The sequence below is a fragment of the Drosophila novamexicana genome, unplaced genomic scaffold (genome assembly GCF_003285875.2).
Source record: "Drosophila novamexicana strain 15010-1031.04,08,12 unplaced genomic scaffold, DnovRS2.1 tig00004555-arrow-pilon, whole genome shotgun sequence".
Lineage (NCBI taxonomy): Eukaryota > Metazoa > Arthropoda > Insecta > Diptera > Drosophilidae > Drosophila > Drosophila novamexicana.
The window spans coordinates 1,143,781-1,163,503 of record NW_020825052.1 but is presented as its reverse complement, the minus strand read 5'-3'; the positions used below and the strand labels follow the sequence as shown (position 1 = coordinate 1,163,503).

The 19,723-nt window shown below is 44.4% G+C and overlaps 1 protein-coding gene across 1 annotated transcript; it reads right to left on the bottom strand.

Annotated features, from left to right (window-relative positions):
• Positions 1 to 1,170: 1,170 nt before the first annotated feature.
• Positions 1,171 to 19,584, bottom strand: LOC115770427 (homeobox protein araucan). The gene is made up of 5 exons (XM_030715695.1): positions 18,778 to 19,584; positions 15,027 to 15,698; positions 5,875 to 5,981; positions 2,942 to 3,246; positions 1,171 to 2,236 (listed from the first exon to the last, which is right to left on the bottom strand). Exons 1-5 carry the CDS (start codon positions 18,817 to 18,819, stop codon positions 1,251 to 1,253), a joined length of 2,112 nt encoding a protein of 703 aa, XP_030571555.1. The 5' UTR covers positions 18,820 to 19,584; the 3' UTR covers positions 1,171 to 1,250.
• Positions 19,585 to 19,723: the final 139 nt, after the last annotated feature.

Here is a 19,723-nt window from a genome sequence, read left to right as displayed (position 1 = left end):
TGTATATTCGTACACTAAGTATAAGTAGGTAAATCGTGGTTTGCCAATTTATCAAATAAATACATACATATACATACAAATACAATAAATTAAATTTACAAACGACAGGAACAAAGTTTGAACTTAAGACAATAAAAACAATAAACAACTAAATCAATCATTGCTCGCATTTACTTGCATATTTGGTTTGGGTCAGGGCGGTCGGGTGGTCGGGCGGTCGGGCGGTTGGTGTGGTATGTGTTGGGTCCAGGGATTGGATTGGAGCTTGGTGACGTTGATATGTTTTATGTCCACCCGATACAAGCATATGACATGGTACTTCAATTAACTTAATATGTGTAAGATACTCATATATATATATCTATATGTATATATGGTACATATCGTTGATACCGCTTAGATCAGCGCCGGTCTGAAGCCAATTATATGTGAAGGTCAAAAAAATATATGTATATAATTACTTTGCTAGATCTCAAAGCGCTGGCATAACATGGGGAGTGCGGGGTTCGAACCAGCTTTGCGATTCTAATCTAACAGCTAATCGAACAGAAGCACCAACTGGTTGCTTGGCGTGTGTGTGAGAGAGTGTGGATCAGGCTATATTTGGGCTTGGGTTGGGTTCCTGTGCTCGAGATACATATATTGATCTGCTTCTTTGTTTTTTAGTGTGTGTTTTTTGTATGTTGCTAGTTGTCATTGGGGTCGTTTTTCACTAACTCTTACAAATTTACTTCCTATAAGCTCTGATTGCGTAAGTTGTATGTATTTTAAAATTAATGTATTTTCAATTAGATTTAGGATTTGCATTCCCACAAAATTGCACAAAGTCCTTGACAGTTGATGCGGCTGTTGTGTCAATGGAACCGCTGCTGAACCAGCGGGATGATTCTTGCTATTTGGTGTAAGCGGCGTTTAATCAAAATACCGAATAATCACATGTAAATTATTGTCCGAAAGTTGCCCGATCTGCTACAGGAACTGATCTAAACTAGCTCGATAGCCGGGCGCCCTGCTCGCTGACATGACCCGAACTCCGTACCTCGCTACGGCCGTAGCAGCGCCAGCTTTGGTGCTTGCTGCTGCAGGTGATGCTCCCGTATGGCGATCAGCGACAGGGACCGGAATGCCGAGATCGGAGATGCGGCTGATCCATTGGCAACCACCGGCGGCAATGCGTACGGATCAGGGGACGCCGACGCCGACGCGGACGCTGAGGCTGAGTGCGAGTGCGATTGCGATTGCGATGGGTGTCATGGCTTGCCGCTTAGACTGACGACATTTACACCAGGAGAGATCTTCCCGGAATTGGAGGAGGACGATGAAGAGGTCGAATTGCTGGATATGGGCCCGATCATATGCTGCACTGTCGAATGCGATCCACTGGTGGGTATATGCACCACATCACAGCCCATTGACGACGACGAGCTGGACGCTGACGGCGATGCACCCGGCGGCGGTGCCACCTGTGCTGGTCCCGCATTGCTGCTGGTTGTCAGGCTGAGCGGCGCAAAGTGCTGGCCACCTGCTGCACCGGACACCGCCGCTTTCCACAGCAACGGATTCATGCCGAGCCCGTTGTGAGCCGCTAGGCTGGCACCAAAATGCCGCTGATGCTCCAGAAACTCCTGCGTGGGTGCGCTCAAATGGGCGGCAGCAGCTGCAGCCGGTCCATAGAAGCCGCGATACAAATCCGGGCGCACATATGGCGCATAGTTGGGTATGCGAGCAGCCAGCGGCGAGAGTATCTTGCCCGGAGACGGATGCTGGTTGTGACCCGCATGGCCATAGAACGCCGGCTGAGACGGTGGCAGCTCGCCAGCAGGCGAGTTATCCTTGTTGCCAGAGCTCGACTCCTTGCCATCCTTGGCCATGTCGGCCAGCGACCAGATGCGTGGCTTCACGGCCAAACTGGCCCCAGTGCCGCCGACAGCGGTTTGCAACGAATTCTGCTGCGCCTGCTGATGCTGCTGCAGTAGCTGCTGCTGATGGTGGTGGTAGGCGGCGATGTCCGGTGGCGAGCCAGTCGGTGGCCGGAAGTGATGATGCAGGGCGGCGGGATGGAACAGCGGATGGGTGCCAGGTCGGTCGTATAGATCTGGCGAGCCGTTTGGCGAACCGGGCCGCGACTCAGACCATTCGCTGTTATTGCTCTCGCCGGGCCGGTCGGCCATCATATCGCCCAGTCGCCCGATACGGTCCTTGTCATCATTTGAGCCCAGGCCAGAGTCCTTTGCATCTGCAACGAGTTAATTGTGGCCAAATAAGTATATGTTGCAGCCGACGCAGTTCGTGGTTGAGTAAATAATGAATAGAATAGAAGTCGTCCATATAAGTTAGCGGGTCTTTCTCGGCTTTGCTAGTCCAGTTTTTTCTTGATTTTGAAATTACACTTCCACCCATTTTCCGCTCGTAATATAATTAATATAATTTACAAAGGTATTTGAAAATTGTAATCTCGTATTCATTATAAAACAAATGAGTCCAAGGCTGTAAATTTCATTCGCACTTCTTCCTCTTAAAGGACTTTTAAGTTTAAAGTTGATCGGATGCTAAACAAAATAATAATAATAATCTGCATACCGCCGATGAATTTTTCCATGAATTTTCCACACTTGCGGGTGGAATTTTACAAAAGGCAGTTACATCACAAACGGTAACTGTCAGTTTACTAACTCATATGGTTAGCGCTGTGCGTCAATCAGTCATTCAGTCAGCGAATCAGTCAGTCACGAATAGCTCATATTGAGATTATGGACCTCTTCAGTCAGTCAGTCACTCACTCAGTCAATCAATCAATCACGAGAAATTCATATAGAGTATAACAGTTCACCACGAACAAATCTTTTATATAGATTATGGGCCATTCAGTCAATCACTCACTCAGTCGATCAATCAGTCAGGAGAAACTCTTTTTATATAGATTATGAGGCACTTCACTTACCTAGCAAATCGTTGTCCTCCGTATTCTTATCGTTATCATCGTCGTCGTCAATGTTAGCATCATCGTCGTCGACTCGATTCCTTGGCTCCCAGGTCATTTTGTTCTCCTTTTTCAGTCTTCTTCTCGCATTTGCAAACCAGGTGGATACCTGGGTGAGCGTCATTTTAGTGATAATCGCCAGCATTATTTTCTCGCCCTTCGTGGGATAAGGATTCTTTTTGTGCTCGTTCAGCCAGGCCTTGAGCGTTGATGTCGTCTCGCGCGTTGCGTTCTTGCGCCGGGCACCATTCAAGTCCATGCCATAGCTGCAATCAAGAAAGGCCAAAAGATTAGAGAGAGCGACCTTTGAGACTAGCGAAGGGTTTGGGTCGACAGGCCGACGGCTGTACAGAGCAGTACACAGGTGGCAAAAATAATAGGAGCACCGGTTTACGCACAGTCTGGCTAATTTAACGGGCCCAACTGTTGTCAAGCTGATTTTAAACAGCGCTGCGAACCAGCAAGAAAAATGTTAGCTGGTTCGATTTGAACCAGGCCCTGTCTAAAGCTTAAGCTTTGCTTTGTTTTATATTTTCGGAATTTGAATTAAACAATTCAAATTTTAATTTATTATTGTTTCTTCTACTAAACATTACAAATTAAATTTGCTTGAGCTCGTGCAAACAAAAATGGACTGGTTCGGGTTTCGGTCAAGCTGCCTTTTGGGCAATTGATTTGGCTTTAATTTCGGTTCATAGCAACAAATAAATGGGAATTCGGAATTCGAATCAGTTCGGTTTCATTTGGGAGCGCATCATCGATGGGCGGCAACATTTGTTTATAATAAACACATTTGCTAGCCAAATGTGCAATGGGCCGCCTGTCTGCAGTGGCCAGCGACATTTATGTACACATGCTGCAGTTTGCGGTCGGGCAACACATTTCGGAGCTGACCATGGTAATTGCAATGGGCGCGACTGTCCTTTATCGTTTTTTGTGGGCAGTTAACATGGACATGGAGTCATGTGTGTCTGGCTGTGCGTCTGTCTGTGTGTGTGTGTGTGTGTGTGTGTGCATGTTGTATACATGTGTATATATGCACAAGTGCATCCATAGACAGCAGCGGAACAGCAGATATGCGTACATATGTAGCTGTCCCATTTGTAGTTTCCAGCCAGCTGCACAACTGCTGGACTCGGACTCGGAGTCGGATACTGCAACTGCCATTTCGCGGCAGTTGCCGCCGATGCCAGTCTCTGTGTGTGTGTGTGTGAGAGAGTGTGCTCTGTGTGCGTTGCATTAATTAATTTAAATTTGAAAACGAAGTGTCGCCGAGTGCAAAACACCTGCGCCGACAGCCACTCACTGCCTTTGATCACTTGACAGTTGAATAAATTTTTTTAATTTTCCTATCAACGTCCGGCGGCTTTTTGCCTCAGCCCGCACACACGTGCGGCTGTGGATGTGGATGTGGATGTGGCTGTAGATGTAGATGTGGATGTGAACGTGGATATGGATGCCGTTGTCAAACAATGCAGCGGGGGCTTGCGTACACGCCCCTTTTTAATCGGACAAGGTGGGGCCAAACGCACACATCCACAAATTTCTTTGCAGCTTTATCCACTGAATTCGGAATCGAATTCGCAGTTCTCTGGCGGCACGTCACGGCGAAATAACTCAAAATTGATTTATTGTGAATATGATTCGATAGACAACAACAACATAAACGAGAAGCTCAGCAACGACATGACTCAACTTTCAAATTTTTGTTATGGGTGTCAATTACTGTGGAAACAATGAGAGAGCAGGCAGCCAGCGCTCTACCTGACGTGACGGGATGTTGTCGCTGTTTTGTTTAAACGGACAACTCTGTTTGGAAATATCGATGTGTGTCGATGGGCAAAACTCTGCGCTGCGTTGTCGTCGTTGTCGTCCAGCGGAAGCGGCCACTCCGCCAACGCCCGTCGGCCGATCATCAATTACAAGCAAATAAATTGTTGTTAATGATAGAAAATCATATATATGCGAGTGTTTTATTGTTTTTATACGCATACCCATTGAATATGAGTGAAAGGGGTCGATTGTTTTTCGCAGAAGGAAGCATCTCTGAGCCCAGGAAGTAAATATATTCTTGGCGAGTCTCTAGACTTGCTTCGAGTTGGCTTAATACATTGTCACTTACCACACAATATTTCTTTGGAATATATTATCGAGTTTGTGACAAGGTGTTTTGGGCATAACTCTATGATTAAAAGAGATAGAGACATCAAATTTGGTATTTATGCTCTAGTATGGACTCTTGGACTTTGCTATATACACATATTTGGATGCCATATTAACGCATTAAAAAGTGCCTAATGATCGGAATATAAACACCGAAGTTATTCAAGTTAGGATTTCCTAAAGTATGGGACGAGGGAAGAAGAAGCACAGCTGCTGCATGTGGCAATGTGGGAGTGTGTGTATGTGTGAGTATTCGTAGAAGATAGTTCAAATGTTCAGGGTATCTGCTAGTCGAGCACTCCCCATCAGAGCTGGCTTGTTTTTGTTTTGTGCGTGCCAATGTGCATGGCTTTTACTTTTTACGCACATTGCGGCTAAGGTGAGCACCGAATTTGGCTGGCATTTTGAATGCAGCTGCACGCAACTGTGGCACACAACTTTCAACAGCCACTGTGCCTACTCCTGATGTATTATTATTATTGCTGGCTACTACTGTTGCTGTTGCTGTTGGCCAGGGCCGCGCCCTAGTTGAGCATATGGTATTCATGTGCTGGTCACGTCTCCGGGCTGATGTGTTGGCGTTGATCGCCTGTCGGACCACCGTTCATGTTCTCGCCCGTTCAGAGTTGAGTCTTTTTGTTTAAATAGCAAATCTCTATGCCGACACACTCCTGATTGTGTTGGCTGGCTGGCTCAATGTCAAATTATTGTTATTCATCTGCTGCACTTACCTATTGAAGGGGTAACCGGCAAAGGCTGCGTCATACGGATGATACATTGATGGATACGGCCACGGTGCAGCTCCGGCCACCAGGTTCTCCTTTAAATCAATGCCGGCCTGCAAATGAATATAAACATAATCTATTAGGTTTGGCATGTTTAATTATAATTAATGTTCTACACATACTAAATATATTGTATGTAGCTATAATCTCTCGAAAAATGAATATGTTGAACTGCTTGACCAATAGCCAAGACCTTGAACCGAAATTATTAAAAATCATGTTAAACAAATCATTAGTACATATTTTACGCTTTCATCTACTTATTTTTGGGAGGTATGCGTTATCTGAGCGTTGTTTACAATGGGACAAAGTAGAATCTTTATGTTGGCCAAAAAAAATCATATAATATAGAAGGGATCGGTAGGAAATTAAGTACCTTTTGTTCTTCTAGATATCCCGACTAAGCTGGGCATTTACGAATTGGTCGAAAATAAAGCCAACTGTCTAGAAGAGGAACTGAATCGATTGGCACAGTGGCAAACAATTGTAGTCAATGTTAATAAACATTGAATTCGGCCCATTGTACAGCAATATTTAGTGATAAGCCGGAGCAGCAAACGAAGCTTAGCGTCGATCTGTCGCCCATGAGGACAAGACGTGACCAAAGGGCGTCCGCATCCGCGTCCACGTCTGCATACACATATACATATATACATATATATATAAATAAATATATATTCACTTCAGATTCACAGCTACGACTCTTTAATTTGATAATGAGATGCGAATACATGGCTTTTGTACATAATACAAGTAGACGTAAATGAAACATATGTCAGGCTGTGGCCATCTCTTGCCACAGCGCGTAATTAAAATCACAAAAGCCCACAGATAGAGATACACGCACGCTCACACACACATAGGCACGTGTGTGTATGTGTATTGTTGATTAAGTGTAACATGACAATTACTTATATACACATTTAGTAATTTAGTCTTGTCTAAATTCACTGCGACAGATGTTGATGTCAGCTGTTTGTCGTGTACCAAGTGATAACAGGCCTAAAGATTGCACAGAGCCCAATCCAAAGAAAGGGGCAACAACTGGGAAAGCGACGAGGGGGGAGGGGGGGGGGGGGGTAGAACAGCTGCTGAAATGATAACAGAAGCTAACTACGATAAAACAAAGAATACCTAATAAAAAATTGGTTAAAGCCCAAAATGAGGCATCATTCATAGGCGTTATTTTTGAGGTTTCTTTCTCAACGATCACAAGGGATTGAACATGCTGTAAAGCAATGATTGATGCGATAAAAATATCCACTCTTTGCTGTACAAAGGTGGTAAAAGCATATGACGTAGCGTGGTCTTAGTTTGGTATCATTGTAGGGTATCGCCATGACGGCAGTCACAGGTCAGGAAACTGCTTGAAGCTGATGTAAGAATGGATATGATTGTAAGCACTTTTTGTAGGATATCTCTGTAGACGTCGTCTAAGCTCACAAGGAATTGAACATGATGTAAAGCAAGCCATTGATGATGTATTAAAATAGTTCAATCCTAAGATTCTGCTATAAGCAAATATAAAAGCGTTTACTATAAGATTGATTGATATCATTGATAGGATTAAAATACATTTGGACTGGAACTAGGTGAATATTATTGCTAAGGCCTTCCTTATGCGTTTATAGAGTATCTCCATAGCGGGTCGGCAAAGGTCAGACAACTGCTTGAACATGATGTAATATCAACGATTGATACGCATCTCAGTACATGACAAACGCACGGATATCGCATTGTTGTTGCGCCGTGTGTCTTCAGCGGGGAGTTTCCGTTCGCATGTGAAGTATGCGAATATACGACATTAAGGCGACTGACAACAGTTGCAGTTGCAGTTGTAGTTGTTGCAGTTGCAGTTTCTGTTAGCTGGTCCGTCGAGACGAGGGCTGCTGCTGGCAGCAAATCGGAAATATTTGTGTGTCGCCAATATGAGAATGTTGCCGTTGGGTGCGCTGTTTGGACCGATATCAACGCCAATCGCCAGGCAGAGACAGTAGGAGAGACAGTGGGAGAGGAGAGAGAAACAGCTAAGGGCCACGACCGTCGGCGCGTCGGTTCGTCGAAGGTTCGCATGCGCAGCATGTGGTGAGTTTTGAGCCAAGCAGCGATAGAGACTGATAACCGGCGACAGAGATCTGTGCTGTGAGCCGTGGCCCTCGGCTGTGGCCGTTGTTGTGGTTGTCGTTGTCTACTGACAGGTCGACTGCAAGGAAGCGCTCGTAACGTGCAGTTCGCAGAAGTCATTTAGCAAAACGTTTTACAACCTTTTGGCAGACTCTGACAATATTAAATTACAGTTCTCGAATGCAAGCAAATACACAAGTCTTCTTCGGCTCGGTAGGTCGAAAGTTGCCTAACCGAGCGATCAATTACCAGCTGGAGCTGGAGCTGGAGCTGAAGCTGGAGTTTCTGTTGCATCCCGATCCCAATACCGATCCCGACTTTGATTCCGATTTGGCTGGCGATTCCTCAATGAATCGCAACCGAACCGGTTTACATTTTTACAACTTTTACAATAATCGCATTCAACTATCAAACGTGCACCAGCAGCATGTTCAGCAACAGCATCCAGAGTATCCGCATCCGCATCCAACAAATCCATACAATCTCTCTCTTTGTGTGGAGCGTGTGTGTGGAGTGCGTGCTGCCTATGGACATGGACACGGACACGGACAGGGACATGCGAGTGAAGCGCATTCGGTGCAACATCCCATAAATTGTTGCATTTGCTACCACTTACATAGGGTGCACGGCAGCCGGTCGTCCACCTCCGCTACCGGCGAACAGCTCCCAAGATTCTTGCGTGTGATGCAAAATATTAACAACATGAACAGACGACATGTGTGCAACTACGTTTTGCGTTTATTATTACTGGTAGTGGCAACAGCCACAACATTACTGCAGCATCCATTACAGCAGTACAGTATTTGGGCCAGAACAGGCATGGATCGAGCCAAAGCGCATGGCAAGTGATATACACAATTTATGTGTCTGCATAGGCCAGGCTGCGATTCATCATATTTATAATATGGCCCAGATACTTTCTTACCTTGTTTTGCTACGATGAACATTTTTATCTAACTTGTGAACAGATTTGGTTTGTTTTCCTGTTTTAATTTACTTCTTATTGCTCTCTGATAAGAATTAATCGTAATATTCAGGTTCGTTTAGGCATGTTCATGTCAAAGCTCATGGCAAGTATTTAGTCTGCAGTTGAATGGTTTAGTGTTGCCCAAACGTTTAACTTGCATTCGACAGTTGGCAACGCGTGTACACCAAAATGTACAAGCTGTGTAATTTCATGCTCATTGTAAATATTTACATGTGGATAACAGCACATGCTAACGGTATTCTACAGAATGCTGTATCGTACTTACAATGAACATGGAGGGAAGTTCAAGCATGTTAAATATTAGATTGATTGCGAGTAAAACAGTAGCCCTTTGCCTCCTTGTATGAGTTGTACGTTTGGGTATCCGTATCTCGATCACAGTGGGCAGCGCTTCGGGCTGTGTCGGTTCACGCATTGTGGAGTGCGATTTCACGGCTACCTTCGGCGTTTGGATAGCGGGAAACTAATTAATTCATAAAAAAACGAACAAACAGGGCATCATCTGATTTTCATTGTTAACTAAATTGTGAGGCGCTGTCTGCGCTTCACGCCAACGTCAATGGATGTCCCACGGACATAACCCAACACCGACAATTGGCCGACACGTCGCGACGGCCCGAATCGATTTGACTTGGAGGCGGCTCTGGCACCGGCTGCGGCGACGGCAACGGCGACGTCGACATCTCCGGAACGGGTGAAGCCTTGCGGTTTGCCTGTGGTCTGTCGCCTGATGCGCCGCGATGCGAATGATGCGCGTAATGACGGGTCGAGTTAATTAATTGCTGCTTCGATTTAAAAATAAACGCACGTTTACGCAGCGCATTCCTGTCTGTACTCATTGGAACGAGCCGCGACCGAAGAATGAATGGAATCAGTAACAGCATCTGAATCAGCATCCAGCTGAATCAGAATCAGAATCTGAATCTGAATCGGTATCGGGAATTGGTATCAACAGATTTCTGAGATTGACGACAGCGACAATTTTGACTTTTAAAATAGAATCCGTGCAGCGTCTAGCGCCAGCGCCAGCAATCCCTCAGGAGATGCCTCCTCGTGCCGCTCCACACGCAGCAGTTGACAGTTATTGCGCTTGGCGCTTATAAAGTTGTACTGTGACTGTGATGAGGATGTGGAATGGATGGATGTGAACGTTGTGAGCGTGGAACGCCTGAAGCTGTTGTTGTTATGTGAAAGTTGTAAGTGTGGTTCTTGCTGCTTGTTTGCTTGGCTCCAGTTGTTCGTTGTTGTTGTTGTTGCTGTTGTTCGATGTTGGCGTTGCCATGACTGCTAATTTGTTGTTTGTTGTAGGCAGCCATTCAAACATTCTCGTAGACACCCAGAGAGCTGACTTGTGTTGTGTGTGTGTGCGTGTGTACATAAGAGTGCAAAATTTACTGTTAACGAACATTTTCAACTTTGCCAAAAAGCCAAACAACAACGGCAGCAACACAAAAACTTTCCACAACACTTACGGCAACAACAATGCGACCGTGGCATGGGTAAATGTATTTAGTACTTGGTTCTGGGCCCCAGCTCCAGATCCGTCACCTTGCCATTAGGGCAGCAACCCCCGAAAAAACAACACGACGAGCACGAGGACCCGGACGAGGACTTGGACGAGGACACGGACGAGGACGAGAACGACACTTCGACATTTTGAAAGTTGACAAATCAGTGCATGTACGTTCTCCGGCAAACCTCACCAGCTCCTGCGAACACTGCGACTGGGGGTTGTTTCTGAGCTGTCGAGTATGTGTGGACGAGATGTTGTGGGAGTGCTGCTGGGTTCTCGTGCCAACATATTTGGCATTGGTGCAAGCGAGTGGTCCGATTTGTAGTTGGCTTTTTGTGTTACATTTTGCAGGCAAGTTGCCAGCGGCACAAAGTTTTTGCAGTAGCTCCCGCAGGACCTGGCCGAGGATATGGATACACATGGTATCTATATACCGCATACACATTTGTGCGTTGTGCTGACTTTGTGTTGGCCCCGAGTAAGATTATTGTCGAGTGCGAAATTTCATGCCTGCATTGTTATTGTTGTTGTTGTTGTTCTTGTTGCCTTTGACATTGACGTTGATGTAGATGTGCAGATTCTTGTTGTTGTTGATGATGTTGTGTCACTTAGTAAGAGTATGAAAAAGTCAATAGACCCGTAGCCCACAGACCCACTCCATCTGCAGCTGGACTCTCGTTTATAGAGTCCAGCTTGTCGTAGTTGTTTTTGCTGGTCTGAAAAACATCAAGTGCTTAACACCCAGTGCTTGGCTTAAGGCGGCATAGGACTGCGTCCAAAAATATCTATGATTGCGTTTGTCTAATTGGGCAGTGGCCGAGGGCAGCAGCAGCAGCAGCAGCGGCAGCTGAATCACGCGATTGCGTCCAGGATATGCAACATATGCGCTAACGTCAATGTCAACCTTAAGGATAAACGAAACAGAGAGATAAACTGACGGCTGGCTGACTTTGGCTGGAAGTCGGGGGCGGATCACAGGCGGACAGCCTGTCACTTGCGTGTTGACAAATTTATTAATAAGGTACGAAATACGCCAGTCGACGCCCTCAACGACACCGGGCGCGGCCTGGCCTATTTGTTGGCAGGCGGCGCTCTTCAAATGTTTCATGCCATTTGAAATGACAGCAGCGGGCCGCGCCGTTGCACCATCAGCCCATCCATCGAAAAGACACACCGAGAGCGAGACTGAGACCGAGAGTGAGAGTGAGTGAGAGAGAGCGAGTCACAGTCAGAGGCACAGTGGCACATCCACCTTCAGCCATCATCCACCATTTAGCATGCGTCGCCGAGAGGCTCGGAAGACAACAAAATATATTCCCGTGCTGCGGCAAAATGACAGCCGCTTGACAGCTCGTGTCAAAGTAATGAATCCACCGCACAGAGCCGACACTTTTACAACTCCGGCCGAATGATATGTAGATGCTAAGAAAAATTGCTCCAGTTTAGCGCCGGCGGCTCTAAAGAAATGCCGCATTTGACTAATTACGATCGCCGGATGATTTATGCAGCTGCTTCGCCGGAAAATTCAGAAACTGTTTTGCCATTTTAAACGCTTTCCATCAATATGAATACACTTATAGATGCATGGCCACCTCACAAACGCACAAGCACATCGAGCTATATATGTTATTTATATATATACATTAATCTGCTCGAGACATTGATTTTATTACAACTTTTATTGCTTTAAGGGACGCGCGCTTCAATTGTTAACTTAAGCTCCTGGCAAATGTTTAGCCTGCAGTTAAATCACTTATCGTTTTCTTATCTTTATGGGAAGTAAATGTTAAAACTGCAGTCGAAAGTTGGCAACGCCAGTGCAATAACATTTGGCAAAACTTCAAAATTGTTGCTTATTGTAAATATTTACAATGTACTCTATGGAATATTCTATCGCATTTGCAATGAGCTTGAAGCTAAAGTCAAGCATAAAAGTTAGATTATTTATGGCTGTAGAATTTACTATGAAACAGTAGCTTTTAGCCTTTCAATATGAACTTTAGCATTGACAGATCGATCGTATTGGTATATATGCACATTCTCCTCACGAATACATATATACACCAAACAATATATGTATATATATATATTATGCATAAATCTGCTGCGTCAGCGAAGCGTAGGCGCCTTTGGAGGCATTGAGAGCGACAGTGTTTAATCACCAATCGATAAATTCAAATGCGACGATTTTTGTATATTTTTTTGTTGTGTTTTTAATAAGTATAATAACAATACGAAAGCGGCAACAAAACAAAACCAAATTTATGCAAAACCGCAGCTACTGGCGGCAGGCCGGTTTGTTTTTTTTGTCTGCCTGGCTGGCAGCTGCTGCTGCCTAAGCTTCTTCAAATGCAAATCAATATACTTATGCACACACACACACACACATGATTATATGCTGATGTTCATAAGTAGTACGACGATCGATTTTTCACCCGGTCAGTTTTTAGTGGCGTCAGACACACACACACACACACATACATATGCAAACACATTTGTTCATGTATGATTTGATAAAATTATTAATATCGGCCGAGAGGGGTATTAACTTATTTGATATGACTATTATAAACATAAAAAACATGAACAAACTGGTTCAAAATAAAGTTGGCTCAGTTTTTTATTTCGATTTTTTTTTTTTGATTTTGACAGATTGAAGCTTCATTTAAATATTTTCATATTTCAAAAATATATTTGACAATCAATTCTCATGCGAAAATTTGTTAAATAAAGTACTTGCAAACGCAAATATTTTAATCTTAAAATCGACATTTTGCTTAAATGTTTCACATTTTTCATGTTTGTTTTTTTTTTTAGGAAATATAAATAAAGAATTATTTGCTAGCAGCAGATAAATTTATGTATATTATTTAAACAAAAATTTATATTTTTGATAAAGCTATTCTTTGTGCCATTAAATCTCAACACAAATATATAAAAATATAAGATATATTTCTCAATATAAACGAATATCAGTTAATGCTGAATATTCTTAGCCCATGGACAAAAGTTCATCCAAAAGAGCCTCTAGCTATAGTATATAACGTAAACATTCAAGTGAGCATGGCTAGCACATACCCTGTTACGTAATTCCCAAGCACCTATAAGATATTGTACCAACTTATATACACACACACACCCGAACACACACACACACATGTTTACAAAAAAAAAAACAACAAAGTGCTGCTCACTGAATAGTTTCTGCATTTTATGCGATTGTTATGTTTGGGTTTGAGGAAGACAATTTAACATACACGATAAATAAAGGCGTTAGCTCAAAAGGAGAGACTTTAATTGACTCAATTTGTAGTGCTGTTAAATGATATACGTATGATTTGGCCAAGACATTCGACCAACTTTTTTGGATACCATTTTCATAAATTGCATAGGTAAATTATATCAGTGGATCAGCATCTTATGCGATGTGCTGTGAATTTCACCTCAAATAAATAATAATAATAACGCAACAAAATAAAATAAAATAAAATAATAATTATAGTTATAATTAGAATAAAATTAATAACATAAACAAAGACCGGCATCACTTCATAATCAAGATTTATCGATTTTTTGGTATTATATTGTTTTATTGGTGCAACTCACGACGATCGACTAATTGATTGTCTTCGTATCCATGTGTCAAGTAACGAGCTAATAGCTATTGATTCTCATTATTTGAAATTCGAGCGAATTGAAAAGCCACACACAGCAGATCCGGTCAGGGCACGGCCAGCGACGCAGTTGGGGGTCCTGACCCCTGGCCGTACCGTACCCCTGGTAGGTGACCCTCGGCACCGCATGTGGTCCAAGGAAGTCAAACCAAATAGAATTGTTTGCAAACAAAAGCAAATTACACGCTGCTATTAGAAATAATTCGGCGAACAATGGACACGCCGTGAAGCGCCGGACATGCTGTAACAGGCAATGGGAATCGGGACGATGGCGACGGACCTTTGTATGGCCCGGCAGTGCAGCAGCAGAGGAGGCAGCAGAGGAGGCAGCAGAAGAGCGAACTCAGCTCTGTGGCCTCAGAATAATGCGGCTTGAAATATCACCCAGGCCAGAGCTCACCAGGCGGCGGTTGGTCAGCACCAAAAGGTCAGGCATGCCATAAGCATAGGCACCAGGCACAAGGTCTACTCAGAGCTCCAAGTCTTGACAAATCTGTGCCTAGAATGCCAATGGCCCAGGCCCAGGCCCAGTGGGCAGAGCGAAAGCCAAACGAAAGACAACACATGTTCGGAAGCCTGGCCCTGCTGCCTTGCCCTGGTGCGTGGCCCTGGCACACGATCAAATGACGACAACGACAACTACAACGACGACGACGACGACGAAGACGATGACGGTGGTCCCTGGTCGGACGTTGGACAAATTCACAAATTTATTGCACCATTGTTAAGACGCATGAGTTATGAACAGGCTGCATTTGGACGGGACTGAGCTGGGTTTTGCATGCGCGCGTTTACTTACCGGATTAGCGTAGAATGGAGGCTGATCGGCGGCGATGCCCGACAGGTAGGCAGACATGCCCTCTGGGTAGACGCCAAGCGGTACGCCGCCGGGTCCGGCGACGAGTCCACCGGCCGCAGCTAAACGCTGATAGTTCAGCATATCGTATTGGCAGGAGCAAATGGTCTGGCCGCTAACGGGATCCGTGTAGATGGTGCGCCCGGTGTCACAGCAGCGATTCGGATTCGGGTTGCCAGAGCCTGGCGCCGGCGGCACGCCCGGCGGCGGTCCAACGCCCACAGACGGCAATGTTGATGGTCCGGCGCCAGCGCTGCTGCCGGCCGATCCCGCGCCGTATGGCGTGACAGCGGCCGAGCACGGTGAGCCGGAGCGAGCACCCGGCGGCACTGTTGATGTTACCATTCCAGAGCCTGGCCCAGTCAATGGCAGGGGCACACCCGGTGGCAAGCCGGCGGCAGCAGCAGCTACGGCTGCGGTAAGCGTTGGTCCCGGGCCGGCACCAATGCCGTGGCCGGAGCCGGTGCTGGTGCCGGTGCCGGTGACGGTTGTTGGATTCGCTAGCGTTGGCAACGGTGGCAACGTCGATGATGCTGGCTGTGAGAGCGGCGTCTGTGCGGCGTTCGAAGTGGGCGTGGTAGGCGATGAGGCAGCAAGGCGAGTTGAAACGGCATTCTGCAAGTGAAAAACAAAACCAAACAGATGAGCGATTGCGAATGCCAAGCAGACAAACTACTGCCAACTACCAACTACCAACTCCCAACTGTCTACCGTCTACTGTCTACTGTACCTGGCTGGCAGCTAGCAGCCCGCGCGGCAAAACTTAATTAAAATCGTTGCCCCCTCTTATCAATGCGATAAGCGCGTCTCTTGTGTGCACACACATACACACACACACACACGAACAGTCAGCAAACCGACCCTAGAACCAATAGGCCCGATACCCCTTAATAGCCACATCTTTGACTGTGTCCTAGGCGATCATCAAAGTGGGGCCGCCATTAACAACAAATCATGTTTTCGATTGACAACATTGATTTAAATTACACAGCCGATTGCTGGCAGCGCGGCCAACTGCAACGACAACTGCAGCAACAGCAACAGCAACAGCAACAACAACTGCAACGACAACATCGTCCTAAGAGCAATTTGATTGTGTGCGTGTGTATCTGTGTGCTTGTGTGTCCAATGACTGGAAACGGGCTTTGTGCATCTTGGTCCGTGCCCATGTTTTTGTGTGTGCACATAAGCCTATCGCGCACTTTTGTCAACACTTTTAGTCAAGCAACAGAAACAACTGCAACAACAACAACAACTGCAACGAGAACAACAACAACAACAACAACACCAACAACACACATTCGCACATGCGGCCTGCAGAGACACACAAACAAGTTTCAGTTTTATTTATTATCGTCTCTTTGGCTGCTTTCGTAAACTTTTCTCGATTTTGGTCTCTTGGTTGTAGCCTCTTTGCCCGGTTTTTTTTTTCATTTTCTTCTTTTTTTACTCATGTTTCAAGGCTCTAGATTGGATTTTTATCTGGCCGGCCAAACACAGTGAGCGATATCACAAAATAGGCGCAGATATAGACGGATGCACTGTCTCCACCTCGTAAGCAACGCCTCCCCCCCTCCCCCTACCCCTGCCCCTTCCCCGTGCCGGACTACTCTAAACAACTGAAGTGGCCATACGCGATTAAAAATTAATTCTCTGACCCATATGAAGACCATTTTCGGGTTTCTGATGGGCTGATGGGGGTTATCAGTTGGCGCCTTTGAATCAGCCGCCGCGGATGTTTATCGCCGGGCTACGCCATGTCTTCTACGCGACAATATATATGCTATATATATGTGTACATATTTGGAGGCATGGCATGTGTGTGTGTTTCTCTAGAGGAACATCCAAAATGGAAAACGCTATCGAATCGAGTATTTGTATAAACAAATGCTTGTGTGTAGTCAACAACTTGAGAATTATTCGAAAGTGTTGTATATCCACATACACACACACACACACACACACATACACTGAGTGTGTGACAGAGGAATTTTCGATCTAAACAGCGATTTGCATTTTCGCTGCGACTTCAATTCAGATATTTCGGTTTCGGATTCAGATTCGGTTTCGGTTTCAGTTTTCTTTGTTGTTCTACAAGTTGCATTTCATATGATTTGTTTTTGTTGTTCTGTTGTTGTTTTGTTTATCGCAAGCATTTTATGGGCTCTTTTCATAGCGCTTGTTCTCGTTACTTATTTGTAATTAATGTGCCAAAGTGTGTGTGTGTGTGTGTGTGTGTTGGCGCTGAAGTGTCAAGTATAAGTTGAATTGATTACATTTGACCAAACAGGCAACATTAACTTGCCATATTTGCCACTCTATGTAGATCGTATTACCAGGCATACAACATGCTGGCTCTTGAAAACACACGCACACACACAAAGGCACAACAGACACACAACTCGCACACAAGTGTGCACACAGAAGCATAGCAATATCCACTCTAGTAGGTAGTACGTGTTCGGTTATGCACCTATCTGTAGTATAGTATCTTTCGTAGTATATATCGTATATACACCCGCAACTGCCCCCCCCCCCCCTTCCTCTCCCCCTTCTGCCTCTCAGTTGGCATCATGTATGGACACATGTCCCCGCTGGCCCGCGATCTGGCATGAGGCAAGAAACACAGCGAATACACTGTACGAATGTGGCACCAAAAATGTATGGTCTGACATTTGGGGATTGAAAATGGATTTGGCAGACATCGATTTGAAATTTCTTTTGTTTCGATTTATTTTTAAAAATGCCTGCACATGCCGCACACTCTTCTGCCTCTTGCGCTTTTTACCGATCTCTGCCTCTGTCAAGTCGAATTTGCTGCAACTAACACCTTGTCGAACAAGTGAAAATTAATTTGAGAATCTCGCTTAAATATTTTTAAACTTTGTTTTTATCATGGGCAAATTTTAAGAGTTTTTCAGAAGAGAAATAACAATTATTTTTATTGGTGGAAAATTGGATGAAAATAATGGGAAGACTGGCTTGCCTAGAGGCCCGGTTCTTTGAATAGATATTGTATCTTTAACATAAACTGGACATGAATATATTTTTAAACCATTACCAGATATTAAGTGGACATAAACATACTGATTCCTATTGGTCTTGCTATATTTATCATTCATAGAAATTGCATTATTAAAATAACAATCGTGCATTTCGAAATATTTAACTTATATACATTAACAGTTGGTTCTATGAGGTAGAACATGAGTAAAACACGATCATCTGGTATAAATATATAAATTGAACTTTCTGATTATTTTTTCAATATATAGATCCTTAATCTGTGATCTTTAATCTTGATGTCTTGTGCGGCATAGGTTTTTATATCTATCTATGATATATATATTAACTGTTTTTTGGTCTGAAATCGAATTGGAATCTCTGTTTAACTGCTATGAAATTGGATTTGAATCTGAAGAACTGTTCATCTAAGCTTTTTAGTTTTTGAAATAACTGATTATGATGTTTACGAATTTCTATTGATTTTCTATTTGATTTTTCAAAAATTCTCTTTGTCTAATCAGCAATAGAATTTAAGATATTTATATCTACTTATGGCCCATCAATTTCCTCAACCTTTTTCGCTCGTTTAACTAGTCAGTCCTATATTATAATATACTCCCGATTAATTGCTAACATTAAGGCAGTTGTTTGAGTTTAGTTTCTTAGTAGATAAGCTTGTGGTACTTACCATTACTAAACAGACACCGGTTTCATTACTGTGCACTGTCATTTAATTTCGGTTTGCTTTCCAGGTTGAACTAATAATAATTATATGTACTCAAAAGACGCACGGCACGATTTTGAACAAAACAAAGCAAAAGCCGCACAATTTTCCAAATTCGTTTGAATTGGACTCAAAATTTTTAGCTGCAACTTGTGCATGAACTGAACTTCTTCCGTGTTGGTTCTCCAAATTGAGTTGTTTTGATTTCTGATTTGCTTTTTACTTTTATTGTAATATTTTTTGTTGTAATTATGTTGAATTTCTTGTAACTTCCAGCGAACACTCTTTAAGTGCGCGTGTGTGTATTTGTGTGTGTGTGTGTGTGTGAGTGGGTGTGCACCACATGTATTTCAAAACTAGCGCGAATTTTACACTTTTTTCATGGTGCGCATATGCCGACGGTCAAACGATTGAACGGTTAAACAATCCAAAAGTCGGAACAGTTTGCGATTGAGAACTACGTTGTTTGAAAATCTTAGCGCCTGCTGCTGCCAGGTTACAGCGGTGGCAAATGCAAAGGCAAAGGCAAAGGCATTAGCGAAAACGAAGTCGGTATCGAAGTTTGAGCCGGAGCCGTAGCCGGAGCCGGAGTCGGAATCAGAGTTGGAGTCGGAGACGGAGGCGAAGGCGAGCCAATGCAATGCGAACGCACGTACTGTTTGGAATCGAGGCGGCGAGGCGGCACGACAGGCTGCGACTAGCGCTGCGGGCACTACGGGCACTGACAGAGGCGCTGGCACTGGCACTGACAGAGGCAGAGGCGCACACAGGCACGAACGAGCTGAAGCTGACTGACGAACGAACGAACGATACGAACAATCTGCGTAACAGCCAAAAGTAGACTAACATGAGTTTCTTGAGCAACTACAAAGTGTACGACAAATGGGAATTACACGACAACCGACAATCG